General features: G+C 36.2%; 1 protein-coding gene across 1 annotated transcript in view; it reads right to left on the reverse strand.

Moving 5' to 3' along the window:
* GNAS (GNAS complex locus) overlaps positions 1-20,362 on the reverse strand; it is a 166,113-nt gene extending 145,751 nt beyond the window's left edge. The window contains exons 1-2 of the mRNA XM_027850574.1: positions 20,206-20,362; positions 16,807-16,879 (exon numbers count right to left, since the gene is read on the reverse strand). Of these exons, the coding sequence (XP_027706375.1) occupies positions 16,807-16,879; positions 20,206-20,344 (212 nt within the window). The 5' untranslated portion in view covers positions 20,345-20,362. The remainder of the gene's footprint in view (positions 1-16,806; positions 16,880-20,205) is intronic.
* Positions 20,363-23,082: the final 2,720 nt, after the last annotated feature.

A 23,082-nucleotide genomic window follows, 5' to 3' on the forward strand; every position in this document is an offset into this window, starting at 1 on the left:
CTCAGACACTTACTTTATGTGACCCTAGAAAGGTCCTATAGCCTCTCACTGCCTCAGCTTCATCAACTGTAAAGTGAAGATAATATTATCACCTCCCCCCCAGGGTTGTTGTAAGAATCAAATGATTTAATATTTGTAAAGTATTTAGTATAGTGTATGGCACACAATAGGTGCTTCATAAATGCTTGTTCCCTTCCCCTTCCCAAAAAAATCACCTATTTGGACAGCACATGCTACTAAATGGAGAAGATGAACAGCAGAGTTTTATTACTTATGCCTTCAACTAACTTCTAAAATTCCAAAACTAAGGCAGACTCCAAAGGACAATCAAAAGACACAATAGGCACAAGTGGGTTGCAGCATATCATTACCAACAATTCACATTAGAAATTATGTAAAATATATCATTTTGGAACTATATGATAAGAAAAAGAAGCAGGCTAGTCATGTAACAAGGGCAAACATACAGTGCTACACCAGTAACCAAAAAAAGTTAAACGATCTGGAGGAAGGCCTCTAGAGAGATCTTCTATGAAAATTTATGAGAAAACATGAACCATAATTATAGAGGATGAAAAGGTATGAATGAATTACAAACCTCACTATTTGAGGAACTAACAATGTCAATGAGATCACAGATCCACTGTGTTATTAAAGTATAAGTAGTTGGGAATGATCTTTGAAAGCCCAGAACCTGATTGTAGAAACAGTGCCAACAATGAGGAGTCCAATTAAGTATAACAGACACAGACACGCCAAGTGATCCCTCCCCGAGGGCTGAATTAGTTTGAATGAATCAAAAATAAGACAAATCTGACAGGGTGATAGGCCACAGCTCAGTATCATCTTTAAAAGTTAATTCACTAAGTCCAAGACACAAACTCTAAGAGGAATTCAGCGCTTAATAGGGTGAATAGAAGACTCATGGAGCAGGAAAAAAAAAAAAGGGAAGCTATGATAAACCATGTGGAGTTAAAGAGCATTTGAGTAAGTAGAGGCAACTGCTGCAAAGAGGCCAGATCATCAGAAGGGAGGCTGGTTGGAACAATTAATTGGGCATCAGGAATATTGGACAGATGCTTTGTTGCTAAAACCCTTGAAGACTGGACTATAGACTTCAAGAAAGTAATTCTATATCTCTTTTCTACTCAAGGGCTCTCTTACAGAATACTGAACCTTTTCCTTCTAAGTACAGAAAAAGTCTATTTACCTCTATTTGTTTTATACATTTATTTTGTCTTTATAAACAGTATTAACCCCAGGCCTTTGCTAATCTGAATGAATCTACTGGAAATGAAGTTGAGAGAAGGTAACTCATCTCTAGAGAAAAGATACAGATTAAAACAAGGTGTTTTTTGGCAAAAGTGCTTTCTTTGCCTTGGGGCTTGAGGAGTGGGGAAAAAAAGATAAAGAAAATTACAGATCTTTTTAGATCCATCTGGGTGATATGTAGGTAGTATATGGGGCAAATAGGAGTAGTTGAAAAACCCTGATCTCCACATACTCCACCACTGCTACACAAGTATAAAAAAATTAAGCAAATTACTTAGTATAGTCACACCAGAAAGTGTAGGTAATCTGATTAATAAATAAAAGATGAATGTTTCTATTCACTTACTATTCATACCACCAATTCACAGTGCCCTAAATTAAAATAAAATTTTATAGTAGATATAATTATTTTTTAAAGCAAAAGAAAAATATATTTTTTCCATGAAAGTTACAAAAATGTTCTTGTTTTTCAAGATGACAGAAGAATTATTTTTCCTTTTTAAGACTACAGTTATTCCTTCCACATCACAACTTTCCCCATCTGGGTTTCTATATATCACGGGTTGGCATAAGAAATTAAATGGGAATTCTTTGGGAGTTTTGCAGAAGCCACAGACAACACACAAAGGCCAGCAGATGACACAGAAAAACTTTAGAAACTCAGAAATGCATAAATTAAGTGTATAGTATTGTATAATATCAACACATTTTATTTTTAATACCATAATAATTCAGACATCTTCTCTGGTGTGAAGAGAAGGCCAAAAAATTTTACATGGATTTTCCAGACCATGGGAGCACCATGCCCATAACCCCCATGATGTGGAAGGGATAAGTGTATTTTTTTATTTCATCCTCCAGAGTCCTAGAATTTCTTAAAAGGAAGAATTAAGTGGTATGTTTTCATGAAGAAAGTTATTTTCAAAAAGGCCTACAAGTCTAAAACTAGAGCTATGTATGAGTGGCTACAATCAGCTAATTTTAACAGATAAATTTTGATACAAATAACCAATTCATAATCAGAACTAATGCAAAAAAATAGAAACCACATGTAAAATGTGACTATTCTCATAATTCTAAACTGATACTTCCAGTCCTGGAATCTAAAACCTACTTTTTTTTTTCTACAGCTGCAACTAATTACAGATCAAGTATAGCCAAAAAAATCACACTTTGGACACTTAATTTGCTCTGGAAATTTTCCTAAGAAATTGTTTACATTTTGCATTTTTAAAAAAGCACACAATACTCCTAATCTGCTTCAACTGTTTCTATGAACTGGGTTTCTCCAATGACCTGTACTCTTAAAAGGATTTGCCTCCAAAAAATTGATTGACTCAACATTTAAGGAGGAAAAAAGCTATTCCAAAACATCATGATTAAGTATTTTCTACCAAATATTTTTTTTGAAGGCAATTGGAGTTAAGTGACTTTCCCAGGGTCACACAGCTAGTAAGTGTCAAGTGTTTGGTCTGAGGCCACATTTGAACTCAGGTCCTCCTGACTTCAGGGCCAGTGCTCTATCCACTGAGCCATCTAGCTGCCCCCATACTACCAAATATTTTAAGTATGCATTCTGATCTTGAAACCAATGTAATCAAATTCAGTATTACATAATAAAATTAATTTTGCATACTTAACTCTCATGTACAATTAACATTTACTAAACACTTACTTGTACAGGAAATTATGGAGACACTGAGGTAGAAAAATGAAGATAAAAAACCTAATCCTTATCCCCAAGGAGCTTACACTATTATCACACATAATAAACACAAATAAGTATTGTACATGGTATGATGTGACACAGAAGAGCAATCTAAAGTCTTCTAGGAAAATCTGAGGAAGAGAACATTGCCATGTGAGGGGACCCAGAAGTATCACCTGAGCTGAGCCTTGAAAGAAAAGGATTTCAATAAGTAGAGTAGAATCAACAAGCATTTATTAATCACTTACTATGTGCCAGGAACTGTCTAAGCACAGTAAGTGACAGATGTAGAGATAAGGAGGAAAGAGTGTTCCAAGCACAGTGAAAGGGGCTATACATATTTGTGAAGAGTTGGGAGAAGTCAGATGAGGTTGGGGAACAATGAAAGGTGCAGTCTGGCTAAAATAGCCTGCAAACAGAAGTAATTTAAAATAAAGTAGGTTGGAGATCGATTATAAGTGCCTGGAAAAGAAGTTTATATTTCATCCTATTCTAGGGAGCAACTCAATGTGTTTGAGCTGCAGAATGACATGATCAGATCTGTACAATAGTAAGATTATTTTGGCAGTTGTGTGGAAGATGGATGATAGAGAAGTGTCATAGGGAAGACTAGTTCTGAGGCTATTGCAAACATCAAAGAAAGAGATGAGGAGGGCTAGAAATAGGGTGATGGCAATGTGCAGAGAGCGGAGGACAGATGGGAATGATAGAATGGAGCAATTATATATAGGATTCCACAACCAAGTGGATATGAGAGAAGAAAAAGAAAGAAGAGTCAAAGATGACTAAGAGATTTTGACTTTGGTTAACTGGGAGAATGATATTGTCACCAACAGTATTAGAGAGGTTGTTAAGAGAGGCAGGTTAGAAAAATGAGAACAGTTTTGGATATACTCAGTTTGAAGCACTGATAGGACATTAAAAGTATCAATATTAGAAGTGCAGTTGGGAGATGCAAGGCTGGAATTCAATTGCTAACTTTTATATAGAGGTTAATCCTCACAATCACCCTGGGAGGCAAGTGCTCTTTTTATTCTCATTTAACAGATGAAGAAATTGAGATGAACAGAACTTAAGTGACTTGCCCAGGATCACACAGTTTTAAGAAAGTATCTGAGGCCACATTTGAACTCAGGTCTTCCTGAATCCAAGGCCGGAACTATATCCACTGAGCAACTTAGCTGTCTTGACACTTTAGGCTTGATATACAGATTTGGGAGGGGGGGTGTGTGTGTGTGTGTACATTCCCGTTACTGAATCTTGGGGAATATTCAAGTCTCTCATTCAGATTTTGAAAAAATAAGGAGAGAGATGAATCAGGAAAGGAGAGAATGAGGATTATTCAAACAGTTAGAAGAGCAAGGAGAAAACAGCATAATAAAACCTAAGAAGAATTCTTCAAGTATCAATTCAGGGGCTACTTACTCCATGAAGGCTTCCTAGTCACTAATACTCTCTCCTTTCTCAAATTTCCTAGTCCTATAGTTATTTCTGTATATGTTGGTTTGTCCATCCTCCTCAACATTAGAATAGGACGTCCTTTGAACAGAGAGTATTTTTTTTTCTTTGTATACCGAGTAGGCACTCGAGTAGGCACAGTGGTTTGCACATAGTAAGCCCCTTAGCAAATGTTTATTGAATTGATGTTACTCCTCTAATTTAAAAAAAAAAACTTTCAATGACTCCCTGTTGCCTAACAAATATAAGTCAAATTATTCAGGCTTAGCATTCAAGGTCTTCCACAATCTTGCACCACTGTATCTTTCCAACTTCATCTTCCACCACTGCTTTCCACATGCACTATTGTTCCATTTAAAGAGGCTTACCTGATGCCCCCTGTACTTATCCCATACTATCCTGCCTTTCTGTCTTATGTCATGCTATTCCCTATGACTAGAATAGAAATCCCTGAATAGAAATCCCATCAAAATTCTTATCCTTTAAGCCCCAGATAATATATCATCACCATGAAGCCTTTCCATATTCCCCCAATATATAACATCTCTTTTGCCTCTAAGGCTTTCCATAGCAGTCATACATCATAGGATCAAAGATTTAGCAATGAAAGGGACACTGAAAATGATCTAGCTCTACTCTCTCAATTTACAGCAGCAGAAAGTGAGGCCCAGAGCTGTTAAGTGACTTGCCCAAGATCACAAAGATATTAAGTGACAGTGCTAGGATTTGAACCCAGTAGTCTTTTCACTGTACCCACTATTCTAAATTTATCTTAGTTGAGCATGTGTCATATTCCCTCCCCGACTAGACTGCAAATTCTATAAGGATTTATTTAATTTTTTTTATTTTATCTATAGGCCTCTGCAAATAATAAAGTCCTAATAAATGTTTGTTGCTGGTGAACTACCCAAGATCACAAATCATAGTGTAATAGGATTTGAATCTAAAGAGTTTCTCATTTGAAATTCTGTATTCAAATAAAGCCATCAGTTCAGTAATAGATTTAATAAGTTCTCCTTTTTAAAATATCATATAAATGAATTTCAATAATTAACAGATTGGCTCTTGCAGTTAGGGAAGTTATTAAGTTCAAGTTTTCCACAATAACTACTTAGCAAACATTAACCAAAATAAATACCCATAGAATAATTAAACTTCCTCTTGCAAATACAAGGATTGCATTATAGCAAATAAAGCACCAACCTCTCCAGATGAATATGAAAACACATAGCTTTGTTGCATGAAATAATAAAAAGTGAAATAAGTAGAACCAAGAGAAGGTTGTATACAGTAATAGCACTACTGGTCAAAGAATGACTCAATTATTGTGAGTATTATAAATATTCAAATGAACTACGAAGGACCTATGAAGAAAGATGCTATCCACCTCCAGAGAAATTACTGATAAATAGAAGTATGTGTAGTATGGTTTTACATACTACAAACATACATACACACATATCTGTGTGTAATAGAGGCCTTTTCTAGTGCAGGGTGGGGAGGGAGGGAGAAAAGAATATAAAAAATGCACAGCAGAGAACAAAAGAAAACTCAGAAGGAAGCACAGAAAAGAAGGGTAGCTTTGAAAATGATGTATGGTATTTATTGCATAGTTTTTTCAAAAAAGTATACAGTGTGAAATGGAGATTTATGGTTTCATATTGAATCCTCTTTTTGTGTTGTGCTGTATACTTGGAAATTTTTTGTTGTTTTGTATTTAGGTTTAAAATAAATAAAAAAAAGAAAATGCATAGCTGTATTGCTTTAGCATTTTTAAAAGGATATTATAGAAATTATATAAGCATAAAGGTAGTCATTTTTCAATAGAAGTTACATTTTTAAAAGAAACTCTTATTTTTTTTTTGTTATGGACTTTACTATGAATCTCAAATGATTCAGTCCATAATGAATTAATAGATGAATGTTTCATTATTGTTTTAACATTAAATAATTCCTTTGGGCTCAATAGAAAAATCAGGAGTGAACAGAAATATATTAGGGAAAGGGGTTTCATAGTTTAGGAAACAATCCTAGAATTGAGCTAACTGCTTACTGTCACACAATACAATCCAAATACCATAAAACTAAATATTAAACAATTTTAAGTTTTCAGAACCAGCTGAGGGCAAATCAAATTTAGTTATCCTATTAGACCAATTTTCAGAATTTAAATATTTATATTTATAATGTATTGAACAGATAATATATTTATTATTTATATTTTATATATTATTTATTGATTCCCATATATTCTCAAGAGAAATATACAATAACAAACAGTCATAATAAAACTAAAAGAAGATTATTTTAAAGGGTAGAAATTCTTACATACAAAATACATATAACCATATATACAAGAATGCTACTTTTAGAAGCAAAATAAAAAGTTTACTATTTTCAAGTACTTTGTTAACTAATTCCTCCCAAAATAACTATCCTCATTTACATTGACAAAATTTGTATCATTTAGTCCTTCCTGGTCCTACCGAATTACATCTTCTTTTAGATTGGCCAATCTTTTACTGTTTTAAATACTACTGAAGATGTATCTATTTTGAAAATTACAGTTTAATGAACTTCCCAACTAATTTTTAAGTAGAAACATGCTCTAAATATGTTATGAGTTTCTTAAGCATGAATTCCTGTGGCCTCAAGCCCACAGGTTCCCTACCCCTGTAATATTCATAAAATATGTAAAAATTAGCTATATGTGAATATAAACGCATATGTATACTTATCGGTAATATACATACTAAGGATCTGTAATTTCACCATCATGAGAAGCTCTATGATGTAGCAAAGAGGTTCTTAACCTGGGGTGTACTAATTTTTTAAAAAAGATTTTGATAATTGTATTTCAATACAACGGCTTTCTTTTGAAAGTCTATGCATTTTAAAAACGTTTTTCTAAGAAAGCATCTGTAGGCTTCAACAGATCACTAAAGATGTTCATGACAAAAAAAAAAAAAAGACTAAGAATTCCCAATACAGGAACCCCTTTTGCAAATATAGCTAGACTGAAACCTTGGCAATGATTTAGTAGATAAATACTAGGAAGTTGCCTAAGGTACAAAAGTTAAGTATTTTGCCCAGGGTCACACAACTAAAGTCAAAAGCTCTATTCCAACTGAGGTCTTCTTTATTCCTACATCTTCCCATTACACCATGCTTTTTCCAACATAAAACTTATGAGAGTAATGAAGTAGGTCTGTCATACATCCATATGTGCATAATTTAATATCTACATTTAACTAATGGTTAAAAGAAAAAGCAATAATTCACATACCTAAAGGGACAATCATACAGCTAGTTCTAAGGTTATCACTCCATGGCTAAATTGGAATATCTACTGAGATTATCTGTAGTTAGAGGGAAGAATTCCACATCTCTGCCTAAACAATTAGCTCATTGCTCTTGGGAGTCTAGAGAGGTGCAGCAGGGACAGATAATTGTTTTCTGGTGCCTATGCTAAATGAACATCAGTCGGTAGATTCTATGGTGATTTATTTCACAATCCCATTGAGAATATGGTAAAGAAACAGGTGGCTAATCCCACCAGATAACTATCTTAAAACACACAAAAGGAAAAAACCAAGATGAGTTTTGCCCACAATTTCCTGGTACAAAAATATTTTTCTCCTTTTATGACTATCAGAAAAGTACTTGTAACAATATTTTTAAATAAATAAGTTCAATGTAAGTAGTCTTCCATTTAAAGTACCTAGAGAGAAAGTCAAAAGGTCACAAATAGCTAATACAAACATTTATATGCCTTTTTCATTTGTAGAGCAACTATAATTTTTTAAAAAAAAATTTTACTCTAGTTCAACAAACTTACCTCTAAATATGAACTGTCATTTTAGATTTGGTTTGGGGAAAAATGGAATTATGAAATAAAAATACAAGATTAATATTTACCTTAATATAGATTTCGGCAAGAAAATAGCAAATAGTATATGATAAAAAATTATGTCATTCCTATTTAGATGTTATCATTCTCCAAATGAAAAAAATGATGAAAAATACTGGTTCAAGTTTATAGCAAAATTAGGACCAAAAATTGTTTTTGACTCCAAGATTAGAAACTCTTTAAGTTCAAAGTACTATATCTTCTACTTCCTTTTTAACTGTGTAATGTAAGATACTACATCTATCTAATGGGGCACAATCTGAGAAGTTTTGCAATCTAACCAATAGATATTATGAAGTTTCAAAAAACCTAAAACCAAACTGATAGTTATCATCAAAAATTAATACATATGACATATCAGTGGAATTCAAACTTACTGAATATATTAAAGAAGATAAATAGGTTAATTTTTAGGGATGTACTGGCCAATTGGCATCATACTAATATTTGAAGAGAATCACTTTCAGCTGCTCCCCCCCATGAGTATAATCACCAAACACTCCTCAGAAGGAGCACATGTTCATCTGTCCCTTAAAAATATTAGCCCACAAATTCTACCTTATAAGTATATACCAGAAAGTAAGGGGTTGGTGTTAGCACTGATGGCAAAGTTGAGCCACCAAAGTAGGAAAACAGTGCAACTATTCCAAGAGTAAAGCATACAACAGGCAGTTAGTGTACTTAAGGGGAAAAGACAATGCAACCATTGCTGATGTATGTGAGACTGGCCTCATAATTCTGTGGACAGATGCACAGCACTACAATATGTGTTCCCTTTCAGTGTTTTATGCCTGTGGCCAATTTGACCCTTTGCCAGAGGCCCAGCGCAGTCATATTTAGAGCAATCTGTGATGACTCTATGCCTTCAGGTTCAACAGCAGTTGTATACCTGTTAGAATCCTCTAACACTACTCCTGCAGTTAGGGTGTGCCCAGTAGGGAACAGAAGTGTGACAACGAGAACCTGGCACACCGCATTTTTTACAGATTGCCAATGCTTGCCAAAGATGGTATCTGAAGCAAGTTTAGAATAGTACTAAGGAAAAAGGAAAAGTGTGATCTTTGGGGGAGGGAGGTAAGGAGGGAGGGAGAGAGGAAGCAAAGAAGGAAGGTAAAAATATATAGTAAGATAGAATCTTAAGTAGCCTAGTACTGTAACACATTTCTGACCTTAAAAGTCAACTACTTTGTTCTAACATCTAATACAGTGTAGCACTGAAATAACTTTTTTATCAAAGAGTGTGAAATCACTGGTTCTTGCTGAGGGAAAATGGCAGTAAAATTCATTTTTAAGTGTTTAGGATGAACATTGATATATCCTCTTCTCCTCAACAAAACGAGTAAGTTGATCTTTTCCTGCTTTGGTCTGAATAAATTATATGTATATGATAAAACAAGGGATGGGGACTGGACCTATAATTTCATTGGTTTAAGGAACTTCCAGATGAAGAAACTCTCTCTTTGAATGAAGGTCAACACCTTTTCCAAAGTATAGTGTTAGATTGTTGCTTAGAGCAGTGGCATCGAAATCAAATAGAAATGGACAAAATTAAGCCATACATAAAGATTATTGCAGGCCATACACTGACATTTTAAAATGAAATATTATCTGTTTTAGTGTATGTTTATTTATTTTGTTAAATATTTCCCAATTGCATTCTAATATGGTTCTGCAATCAGAAGAGCTGTGGACTGCATGTGGCTCCCGGTTGGCATTTTTGATGCCACTGGCTTAGAGCACTGAAAAGTTGAGTGACTTGTCAGGGTTTACACTGTCAGTATGTATCAGAGACAGAATCTGAACCCAGAATATTCTGGCTTTAAGTTGGATCCACTATGCCATGATATCTTCTGCATGACAAAAGTATAAATTGAAAATAAAATTCTCCATAGTCTCATATACATACTACAAATATGAGGAAAGAAGATGAAGAAATAATAATAAATGACATCTAACAATTAGATGGTGCTTTAAAATTTTTAAAACATTTCATGTACATTACATCACTTAAATTTTACAATAGCTCTGTGGGCTAGAAACATTATCCATATTTTACAGATAAGGAAACTGAAGTTCAGAGGGACAAATAACTGTCCATGGCCACACAGCTATTAAGTGCCAAAAACAGTTTATTAACCCAGGTCTTCCTGATGTCAAGTTTAATACTCAGTTAAAAAAAAAAGTTAGTGTCCCTAAAGAAAACCTAAGATATTAACAATTAAATTATGTCTATTTTTAAGTTACATATGTAATCATCTTCTTTAGCTTCAAATAGTACATCAACAATCAGAAAATTCAAGTACCCAAGAAAAAGACTATATATTGAGGCACTAGAAACAATCTTCAAAATCTGTGAAAATTGACTAATTATTAATCTTTCAGACAGGATGAGACTAACCTTCTTGTAACTAAAACAAGATCTTTATTGGAAAAAAAAACAGGCATTATTTCACAGACTGGAGACAAATCATGAAAGATAAATAAGATAGTAAAATCATAGGATCATATGATTTAGAACAGAGAAATTCTCTAGTTAAATCTTTTGATTTTATTGATGAGGGAAGTGAGATGCAGGGGTGCTAAGTTACTTCTCCAAAGTCACAAAAATAGTACGTAGTAGAGATGAAATACAAATCTAGAACTTTTAACTCTAAATCCAGGCCTCTCTCCACTGTACCACACTACTTTGGACATAATTACAATATAATAATTATGTTAACAAAAAATTATTTAGGAAAAGAAATAATTTCTGTATTTTTTCTAAGTTATCCTGTTCTTTAGTAATTTAATCAAAGTTAATGTATTTTCCTGCAATCAAAACATAATAAATCTGCATGTTTAGTTTTCAGGTAAAAAAACAAACCTCCCCTTTGATAAAAGTTAAATTATTTCACAGTACTTTAAAAACATGATATTAGGTAACCTGTTTATCAGTTTGTTCAGTGTACACTAATAGTTCCACCTGGCTGCTGGTAAAATCCTAATTTATACCAAGTAAATGAATGATCCTATTTGCCTGTAAACACTCCCAAGAAGGTTATCATTTGGAGTACTAAATTGGAGTTAAAAAACTTGAGTTTAAATCCTACCAGCTCTGCTACTTACTATACAGATGACCCTGGGCAAGTCATTAAACCTTTCAAGGCCTCAGTTTACTCATCTGTGAAATAAGTGAATGATTCGACCTAGATAATCTCTAAGGTCCATTCGAGATCTAAGACAGAATATTTTCTCTTGAGTTCAAGAACCATTGTTTCTGATACCACTGTGGTAAGGAAAAAGAAAACACAGAGCTGGAAGAGATAAAAATAAAAAAAACACTATGACCCACATGAAGAATTCCCCTGTATGTCACTCAAAGGCTAAATATAACAATCTCTGAGATTACCTATGGCTTCTTCCACAAAGGAACCAGGCTGGGGATTTCATTTCCTCTTTTTAAAAATAGAAGAAAAGAGAAGTTGTGGTTTAAATGTCTTATCTGTACCACAGAAGAGCTCATCTATATTGATTTTCTAAAAATTAAAAAATCAATATATTTTTCATTAAAAAACTCCAAACAAAAACTTTTAAAAATTCAATATGTAAAATAAATGTATAATTAATAAATAAAATGAATGTGTAATTGCCTACCAAACTAAGACAAAAAAAAACTTTAGTAAACAATGGCTGCATCCTTTAAAAATGCATGCAGTGCCCAGTTTTAATCATAATATTTACCCAATGGGTACACTGTAGATTATTATTGCTTAACTAACCTTGTAAAAAGACATTGCCCTGTCAAGTGTTGGGGCAAAAGTTAAAACAGAAATGAACTTTCCTTCATGGCTAAAGCTTCCAAAGTCCATTTCAGTACTTTTCTCTTTTTATTGCATATTACTTTAACAGATACTATAAATTACGAAACTGAAGTGAAACTTTCAGATTCTTATGGAAAGCAAAATTTCTAAGCTTTTAAAAAATAGTAGTAGTAGTGCTGGTAATTCTGGGGAATATGTAGTTTGTCTCAAAAAGTTTATCATCATTGACCTATATCTAAAATCATCTCAAAAAAGAAAAAAAACATAGACCCAACTACTTTACCCAATAACCAAAAACAACTATTTTCAGTTTTCTCTAAAGATGGACTCTGATACTTAGTTCTATTTCTGACAAAAACAAAAAAAAAACAAAAAAAAACACAACAAACTGACAAGATATTCTGACAGGCCTGGCGTTTGTTAAGATAGTACTTTAACTCCCACATTCTGTACAATTCTCCCCATTCTGTCTTTATTCTTTTACATCTTAATAATATTCAAGGAGCAAGAATTGAACAGTTTACAAAAATAAACTAATTTTGAAAGTTCATAAATATGTAGAGTACATTTTGGTTCATAAAAGTTATAGTTTTGTCAATAGTATCCTGGCTAATGTACTTTAGAACTCACACAAGTAAGCCTTTTTTCCATGTTCACATGATAACTATCCTCTTTTATACTCTAAAGACTAAAGTCCAAAGTATATTTTTTTGCAACTTCTAGAAATTGTAATGAAAATGAGCCAACTTCAAAGATTAATCCCTCCCTTATAGCAGCCCTTGAAACATACGCATAGACTATAAAAAACAAATTGAAGCAGTAAAGTATTTTAAAATAAATAACACTAGAGGATGTTTTACTTGTTGACCGATAATAACATCGGTAAAATTTTCATAAATGTGTCAAGAATTAAGTATTTTAGAATCATTTTGTGACAAGTGTAGGTAACTTATTAACAATATATGCGCACAGTAAACTCATAAATGTATGTATTTATGACTCATTCCAAGTCATTCATAAAATAGAAAAGGATCAACCAACTCAGGTAGACTAATCTTTCTGATTTTAAAACTAAAGATCCAAACAACTGGAAATTATCTCATATATACTATTTAAAGTGGGGGGAGTAATGGCTCCTAATGTGTTTGATTTATATGTGAATTCATTTAATAAATTCTAGAATTTCAACAAATGATTCTGTCATGACAATGTAGTATTATTTTTAACCTTTGAAATTTAATGAAATATGCTGATTTTACAATGAATTGTTATATTCATAATAAGTACAGACCTTAAAATAACTAAAACGTTGAATCACATTTGAAATCACCCCAAAGCAGTACACATGGATACTGTTAAATGCAATATTCTTTCATAGTTCATTACAGTGTATGCACAGTACTATGGGTGGTGTTTTTTGGGGGGTGGAGGGAAAGGTTATAATTTGTTTTTTGTTTGTTTAGCTCTTTACAAGCAATAATAGAAGTCTCAAGTTCACGACTTGGGATCATAGGATTCAGAGGTAGAGAGGAACTAATATAAAACTTAAATTAGTCTGTAGTTGCCGTGTAGTTAACAAAGCTTCAATGTGAGGTTTGATTACTAACTTATACTACCTACTTATAACACCTACTTTCTCACCTTTATGAGTCAAATAATCAGTCACATCAAAAATGCAAAGACAAATCTACTATTTTAAACTCAAAAGGGCGTTTTCTATTTTAAAGAATTTAGCAAGTTTAATGACAGTTTCGGAAGCACCTTAAACAGGCAATTGGATACATTATGATTTTTGACATGCATCATAACTTCAAATATAAAATTAAATGTATTTAGAAGAGTATTAGATGGTCAATTTAATCATCTGGTATATTAGGTTGTTAAAAATACGCACCTCAATTATAAAATCCTGGGTCTTAAATACACTAATGTAATTGATTTAAATATTAAAAATTGTACACAGAAATATACAAATAATAATTCATATGTACATAGTACTTTTAGATCTACACTTCACTTTGCTCACAGTAACTCTAGAAGGTAGTCAATGGAAGCATTATAATTCTTGTTTTACATATGAAGAAACTGAGGTTCATTTGCATATCCATCCTCCAGGTGAGATGTCAGAATCATGACACAAACCCAGTTCTGACTCCAAGTGCAGAACTTTTCTCATTCCACAACATTGCCTCCCTACAAAAGACATTTATGAAAGAATCCCAGAATCATAGATTTAGTTCGAAGGGACTTTGGTGATCACTTAATCCAACCAACTCCTTCATCTTACAGATGAGAAAACTGAGGCCTGTGTGTGGATGCTTTAAGACTATTTTAAAACAGAATAGCATACAACACATGTAGTTATAAATTCTAAGATGAAACTATCACAGTAGTAACCCATCAATAAAGGACATTAAAGTGTTTATCAGGGCTACAAAAATACTTGTGATTTAAGCCACAAAAGACAAACAGAATACCTTTGTTGAATTTCTTCTATTTCACCAGTAGAAACACCATCATTTGTATTTATATAGAAATTCAATGTAGTCATACTTGGTAGGCTACTGAGTGATTCCAGAAGCTGCCAAAACTAACTCTGTCACCATATACTACACACATGCTCACCTCACAAAGTCACACAACCACTGCTAAAATATCTCCTTTTTGCTTTTTTTAAACCAGCATTTTTGCATGCGTTTATAAAACTATTTTGTTAATCTCCAATATTTATAAATGCATCAAAACTACTAATGCATATAAACAAAACACTAATATAATCCTAAATTCTAAACTATGTCTATTTAAATACAGCACTTTATTATTCTTATACATCTTAAAATTCTATGCTTAAGTCTAATTATTTTACAAGGAGAGATAAATTATGCCTGGGCTTAAAGAAAGAATAGGTAGTCTAATGAGTCAGCAGATTACTCCTTATCCTGACAATGACACTGGTTTTCTGTATTACTTGGGTAAGTCATTTAACCTTCAACTGTAAAAACCTCTCTGCTTTATTTATAAAATGGTAGGAGTCATCCTCTGTTCCTAATATATTTTGTGATAACAGAATGATAAATATGAAAACATTTTGTATTCTTGGGAGAAAGGTAACGTATAGATTACACTACTATAATCCCACTCTTTTTCGGCAAGATGAATAATAAAATCAGATAATACCCTACACATTTTCCTTCATTCCACATGTTATGCTCAGTTTGAATTTCCATTATAGTCAAAGAAAACTAGATAAACTCCTATAAGTACATAAGGAACACCTCATTTTAATCCTTACAAATGTTTTGAATATTCTTGGTCCTAATTTTATAAAGGAAATGCTGTCTCTTAAGTGAAAGCATTAACTCTCCTTACAAATACAAGTTAAAATGTATTATACTAGACTTCTGAGAAAATTATGAATTCAAATCTTTTTCCAAAGATCAGGACAACTTCCAGTAAATTCATATTTTTTTAAAATGCTATTTAACTACAAAGTTCATCAAACTTTTTGGTAAAACCACTCTATGCTAAGAAAGTAGTAATAGATTCTTAAATATGTTCCAAACGTCCCCAAAAAAAGACATCCTAAACATTATTATAACAAAATATAATCACAATTAAATGAGATCCAATGATCATCAAGGAATTGAGGAAGAAACAACACAAGCAAAAGCTTTTGAAAAATGACAATTATATAAAATCACATTAGATTTTAATGTTTATCTCAATACTTCTTTCAAATATTTTCAGAATATCAAGACACTGCATAATAGACACCAAGTGCAAACAGGAAGGACTTTCCCTAGTGTTTTGAAAGATGAAGATTTTATGCAAAAAAATTTTTTCTCACCCAAGTTAAACAAATAATAGAGATGGAAAAGGCAAGTCACAGAATGCAACCATGATAATATAGGATCTAAAGATCCTATAAATAGATTAACTGACAATAAGAACTGATTTTCAGGTTTAATGCTCTCTTCAACTTAATTATCAAAAGATTCAACTGAAATTTGTCAACACAAGTATGAAAATATTCAACCAAATAACTTAAGCTGCAAAATGAAAAATATTTAACAAGGCCTCCCATACCTTATAAACTCAAAGGTTTTACATAAAAATGATATTGAAACAAAGTTTTCTTATTTAAAAACTGTACTGTTTTCTACATTGAAATCTACCAGAAAACAATGTTGACAACTTGAGGAATCAAGTGACATAGAGGAGGTAAATTATTATCAGCTATGTTGTGAAAGAAACTACAACAAAAACTTATGCTCAAGTTTGTTACACAAAACCTTGATATGACCAAGGTTATCATTAGGCTAAATGTTTTGAGAGTTAACTATCCTCCAACTAAATTATATTTAACTTGAAAACATTTTTACAAAACCATTGATGGTTTTGCTTTTGTTTCAGGAAGGAAGGAAGGGAGGAAGGAAGGAAGGGAGGAAGGAAGGAAGGAAGGAAGGAAGGAAGGGAAAGAAAGAAAGAAAGAAGAATGAGATGCAGGAAAAAAAGATGGCTAATTCTTTAATGTAGGCTGGTAAATTTAATTCTATCTGGCTACTCAATCTCATAAACATTTTTGTACATCCTGTAAAAGTACAAAATATATAACTGTTACTAAATATATCATAGGACTAAGGAATAAAGGCACTTACTCAGCATTAAATCCATTGACGTGCAAGATCCTCATCTGTTTTACAATTGTGCTTTTACCAGATTCACCAGCACCTAGAAAATGAAAGTAAATCAGTTTATGCAGGAAGCTCGAAAAGACACTCAGGACACATAGGACTGTTTTTTCCATACACATGATTAAAAAATAATAATGGAGACACTAACAGTAATCCTCCTTGAAACTCCAGTTGCAATGGAAATTAAAACAAAGGCATAGTTGAAGTAATTATTAGCTCTGGGTCCTCTTCAAGTATCTCACCATCAATTTGTCATAGAATGAAAAAAAAAGGATTTTTTTTTTTAACTGGGATAGAGAAGTGGCATAGAAAAAGAATAGGATGGCTTTGTCATTTAGGAGAAACTCAAAGTTAATTTCTGAAACTGCTCCCTTAGTACATCATCATCAAATAGAAATGTATGTGTGTATGATACATATGAATTTATATAAAAACTCACATACACATATATAGGAAAAGATATATAACAGTTAAAATATCTAGGAGTTGCTCCTCCAAAACAAAGTCTAATAACTTCAGTTCTCTCCACAAACAGTTCAGATCCTACATTTTAATCATTAGTACCTCAGAAGACAGTCTCCCACTTTACTTATTTCTCTACTTCTGGGCTACAATAGGAATTTACCTCTAACATGTCAACATCCATCCACTTACCCACTCTTCCACCAGCTACCCAATAAATAAAACAACTACGGCTTATTGTCTAGATCTTTCTGGACAAGACATCAATGTTCCAGTTAAAAGTCAAAGATTTTCTTTCTTATTTCCTTCATTCATTGTCTTCCTGCCCAAAGTTCCCTTCCTAGTACCAAACTGAATACTTCTTCACAAGAATTACATTAATGTTAGGTTGGAGCAGCCATGGGGGGTGGGAGACATATTCTGTACTTTAATCATAAGAAGGAAAAGTGTTCCTGGAAACCACTGGATTTCAAAGATTCTAGACCCTGAAGATGCCTCCATTTTGAAAATCTCTTTCAATTTATAAAGAGCAATTCTGTTGAAGAATTATTCTCTACTAACCTAGATGAGTTGTTTTATTTTATTTTTGCTTTTTGTAGTGTACACATGCCAACCAAAGAGTTCCTTCATTGACAGTTTTTTGCCCTCCCACAGAAACCTGTTCAACCTTTAACTACCCTGACCCCAAGGCCTCTTGCTCTTCTTTCCTTTTTACCAACCCACTAATCAATATTTGTAAGAGTTAAAAATAGTCTCTATGAAAAAAATTTTCCAAGCAGATAATGTACCTTAGGGACATCTTGCCAACATGTCAAAATATAAAAAATATTGATGAAACTGCACCAGAAAGGAGAAACTACTAGGAATGTGTATGATCATAACTTAGGAACATTAACATAAATACATCATATGGATTATTTAAGAATAATTTGGAGAATACTATTTATTCATTTTGAACCATATACCATGTCAAATCACAATATAGTTATGGAATAGAACACCTTCAAAATATTCACCTATGGGACAACTTACTGCCCATAGTGATACAAGATGTTTTTAGATTCCGAGACAAATTAAGTGAGCAGCTTGGGCTCTTGTAATCAAGATTCCACATACAAAGTATCTCTATCCTTAAACAAATCACTCTTTACTTAACTTTCATAGGTGAGTGGCAGATTGTAGCACTTTTAAGGTTTATTCTTTGAATATATGCTGCTAATATACATATTAACACATATGATAAAGTCCTACCATTATGGAACATGTAATTCAAAAAATGAAACATTTAAAAAACTGCATATAAATAACAACAAAAATATTTTTTCTCTTAAGCTAAGAATTTTTGGTTTTCACAAACATCTGGACTTGAATAGCAAAAAAGGTAGGCCATAAAAATAAGCATTTTTTAAAAAAGTGTTACTACACCAATCTGATTTTTTGAAATGTCAATTAACTTGGGAAGCAGGGAGGGAAAAGGCATCCCAGTTCTTAATTGAGTAGATACTTAACTGTATTTTTAAAAAACTGTTATTAAATAGGAAACTTCCATCAAAATGCATGCTTGTATAATTCTCCTAGTCATTTCTACAATTTTAGTCCTCTTCCTCTCTTCAAAAAAGAAATTAAAGTAGTAATAGTGATGATATTCTCCCAAAAGTTAACTAGAACTAACCCCTTTCATCAAAGGGAAATAATCACCAAGATAAATCAGGCATTTGAAATATACAATTTCTTCTTCTGACTTATAAATAATATTGGAGATAGGGGAACAATCAACCTTTTTAAACACAAAATTTCATGTTTCAATTTTACTCAATTTTGTTTTTTGTTAAGTCCATTATAAGTGACCCAAATAACAGAAAAATTATGTTTTAAAAGGACTTGTTGGGGGGAGGGCAGCTTCACCTGCTCCTACAACTAATACTGGCATTTGCTTTTAAATTACTGCATATTTGGGGGCGGGAAATTAGGTTGTAAAAAAAATTGTGATTTTGTCATCATTAACCCTATACCCTTCCCTAAAGATCACAACTATATGTGTACATATACATATTTTAGTTAGTTACACGTATATACATGCACGTACATACACGTACATATCGCCCTCAGGACACATACGGCACTTTACAGTAAAATGCACTAAGTTGCTCTAAACACCTTTTTCCAGCCCAGAGCAGCCTGTTCACCCCTCAACCAGGAAAAACCAACACCTTTATTATCCCAATCCCTCTCTGGGCCCTTAAGTCACAGTCTTTCCGCCTTTACTCCCCCCCTCTCCTCTACTCCCATTCACAAACAGCCATTTCCCTTGTCAAATCCTCTTCTTCCTAGCCCCCCTCACTTCCACTGCGCCCCCAAGTGACACCCCTTTCCCTAGCCAATCACCTCTCTCCGATGGCGGGTTCCCCTTCACACCCTCATGCCTTGACACCCCGTTTCCTGTTCCCCAAGCCCCGTCGAACTCTTACACACCTCTCCTCTCTGCTTCCCACCCCCTCCACAAAAAAAAAAAAGGCGGTTTTTTTAAAGGCCCACCCCCCCCCCCCCCCCCCCCCACCTAGGCGGCTAAAACAACCCAGAAGGTTGGGGTCCGAGGGGCGTCCCCTTCCTTCAATCCCTCCACCGTCCTTTCACCTTCCCCCCTTCCCCAATTTCGCTTTCCAAGGCCCCTCCTTCCGCCTCCAGCCCCTCCCCAAGGTCTTTGCCTCCCCCTACCCCGAATCGAACATCGCCCAACGCCCCCCCCGAAGATAACCGCGCCCCCCCCCCAGCAGCCGGCGGCTCGGGCCCTTCTCTCGGCTGTAGGGGAGGGAAGGTGGGGAGCGGAGTCTGCGCCCCGCGCTGGCCCCAGCCGGGCCGGGCCGGACGGGCGAGGTGCCCCCCTGCCTCCGCCCTCCTTACCCAGCAGCAGGAGGCGGTGGGTGGCCCGGTAGACCTGCTTGTCCTTCTGCAGCTGCTTCTCGATCTTCTTGTTGGCTTCTCGCTGCGCCTTCTCCTCGTTCCGCTGATCTTCCGTCTTGCTGTTCCCCAGGCACCCCATGGCGGCGGCGGCGGCAGCGGCGGCGGCCCCCCCACCCCCACCCCACCCCCACCCCGCGGCCTCGGTCCGTCAGACCCGCCCGGCCCGGCCTGGCCGCCCCCACCCCGAAGAAAGTGGAAAAAGAAATGTAACAGGGGGTGGGGGGGTAAACTAGGAGCAAGGGGGGGCGGGGAGGTAAAAATAAAAATTACCTCACGAAATCAACCTCCCCTACCCAAAAATATCACTGTGTGAGTGTGAGTGTGTGTGTGAGTGTGAGTGCGCGCGTCTGCGTGTGGGTGAGGGTGCGTGTGTGTATCGTCTCCCAGGCGCGGGGGAGCGGGGGCCGCCGCCTCCCCGCCCCCCGTCTCTGTGGAAGCCCTGTCGAGCTGAGGGGGCCGATGGCGCCGCGGCGGCGGCTGCTGCCGCTGCTGCTTCTGCCGCTGCCGCTGCCGCTGGGGCCGCCGCCGCCGCCGCTGCCTCCGCTTCCCGGCTCCGCCGCGGGCCCCGCCGCCGCCCTGAGCGCTCTCGCTGAACCCTCCTTCCCTCCGCGCCGCGGCGAGGGCGAGGGCGAGGGCGAGGGCGAGAGCGATCCCCGGGGCCGCCCGAGGGGGAGTCGCTCTCCCTCCCGTGGCCGCGGCGGCGGCGGCAGGAGCGGAAAAAAAAAAGGCACCCCCCCGGAAAAAAATTCACAACTGGGGGAGGGTGTCTGTCTTTCCACTCGCGGCGACCCCTTTCCTGGGCAACACACGGCCCACAGCCTACCCCCCCCCACTCGCTCCTGGGTCCGCAAAGCTTCCCCCCACCCTCCGCGGGTCTTCGCGGGGGTCTGGGTGGGGGTTGGGTGGGCGGAAAATTTTTTTTTTTAAATCAATCTCTTTTTGCCCCCAGAGTCATCCACACATCCAACTCCGGGCCGCCGCTTCCTCTTCGGTGGCAATTTCTCTTCCTTTCCTTTTTGCTCGGGGCGGGGAGAGGAAGATTCCCAACCCCCCGGAAAAAAAAATGTATGTGTGTGTATATATATGTACACGCACAGGCATATATACATATATATGACACCAGTCTTCTAAAAGCAAAATGCAGCTTTCCTCCAAACAACTCTCAGCAAATCTACCCGGGGTATGGAGCAAACACGGCCACCAGGAGTGGGGGTGGGGGTAAAACAGGATAAAAAAAAAACCTTCGCAGGCTGGGTTTCTAGCTGCCCAGTTCTCTCTGGTTCCCCCCTCCCCCTTTTCTGGGCGCAGTGGGGTCTCCTCCTTCTCCTCCTCCGTGTTCGTGTGTGTGTGTGTGTGTGTGTGTGTGTGTGTGTGAATTTTTTCCTTCCCTGTCTCTGGTTTCTTCTTCCTCCTTCTAATGGTGGTTTTTCCAATCCAAGGCCTCTTTCTGTCCTCCACCCCCCACCTTCCTCTTTTTTATTTTTTCACATTACATTTTTAGGCTCTTGATCCTTCCTAGGGCTTCTGTACACACTCTACTGTAATCCACATCCAGTCCCTGGGAGGGTCTCCCAAAGCAGACTTCTCCCCTCGCCCCGCCCAGCCCCCCCCCAACTTCCAGCCCCCAGCCCCAATGCCGGCTTTCCTAGGATTTTTTTTTGGTAGGGGCTTTAGGTCAGTTTCCCTAATTATTTTATTATCCTCATGCTTAGCTCAATTATCTTCCGGATATATTGTGTGTATAGGGTTATGTATGTATGTGTATATACAAATGTATATGTACACACACATATATTAATGCACTGAGGTCTACAGAGTAGGAGAGACACAGAGAAATGGGTGGGGCAAGAGCACACACACTGAACCATGGGAACTAAGTATTCACATGATAGCCAAACGTCAGGACTTCTAGGCGCCCTCTTCAAACCAACCCTGGGGCCGACATAGGGCGACGCATACTTACACACACGCGCACGTTCACACACACGCATGCAGATGGTGCAAAGGGATAGAGGCACGGTCCTAGGAGCCTGAGCTAAAGCTCGGACATTTCACCTGCCAGCTTTTAACATTGTTGGTGATGCCCAAGTGTACCATTCCTAACTAACCCATTGCCGCTGACCTGCCAGCCTCTTCCGAAGGAATGGGGCATTGCAGCCCCTTAGGACGGAAAGGGAAGGGAGAAAAATAGAACCGAAGAGGAAGCTTGCAAAGGAAGTGAGGTTCACCCAGGACGCATATACAGTATATTTATTTTGCTAAGGTTTTGTGATTCAGCAATTTACAGCCTAGGTAATTTAGCGGCGAGACAAGAAGTCGTTGGGGACTAAGAAGCCAGTATTGTGAGACTCTTCTAACTTTCAGTGTTGACTTGAACTTTAGCCTAAGGCAAGTCACTCAACCTCTCCTCCAAGCCAGTCTTCCCCCACCTCCCCCTTAATAAAATGGTTATAATTACACTCACCGAGAGAGGCTGAGAACTTTAACTAATTACTTTACTTGTAAAATGTTTCAGATCTCTGTTAAAAGGTGCTATGTGAGTGCAATGTATTCCTAAAAGAATGATGGTAGTAAATTAAGTGGCAAATGGAAGAATTATTGCTAACTCAGAAATTCCTGAGACAATTGACAGATTTCAGCTAATAGCATGTTATGCTATGAAAACCCCATCTTGCTGTCACACCATAAAAAAAAACTTTCATTAAAATGAACATTTTACACAACTGTAAACAGTGACTTTCTAAAATTTTGTCTACAAACTATATACCAGGTTGAAACAATTCATATTTATATTAAACCTAACTTTAGATATACCTT

Source organism: Vombatus ursinus, unplaced genomic scaffold (genome assembly GCF_900497805.2).
Source record: "Vombatus ursinus unplaced genomic scaffold, bare-nosed wombat genome assembly UNPS02000580.1, whole genome shotgun sequence".
NCBI classification, from domain to species: Eukaryota; Metazoa; Chordata; class Mammalia; order Diprotodontia; family Vombatidae; genus Vombatus; species Vombatus ursinus.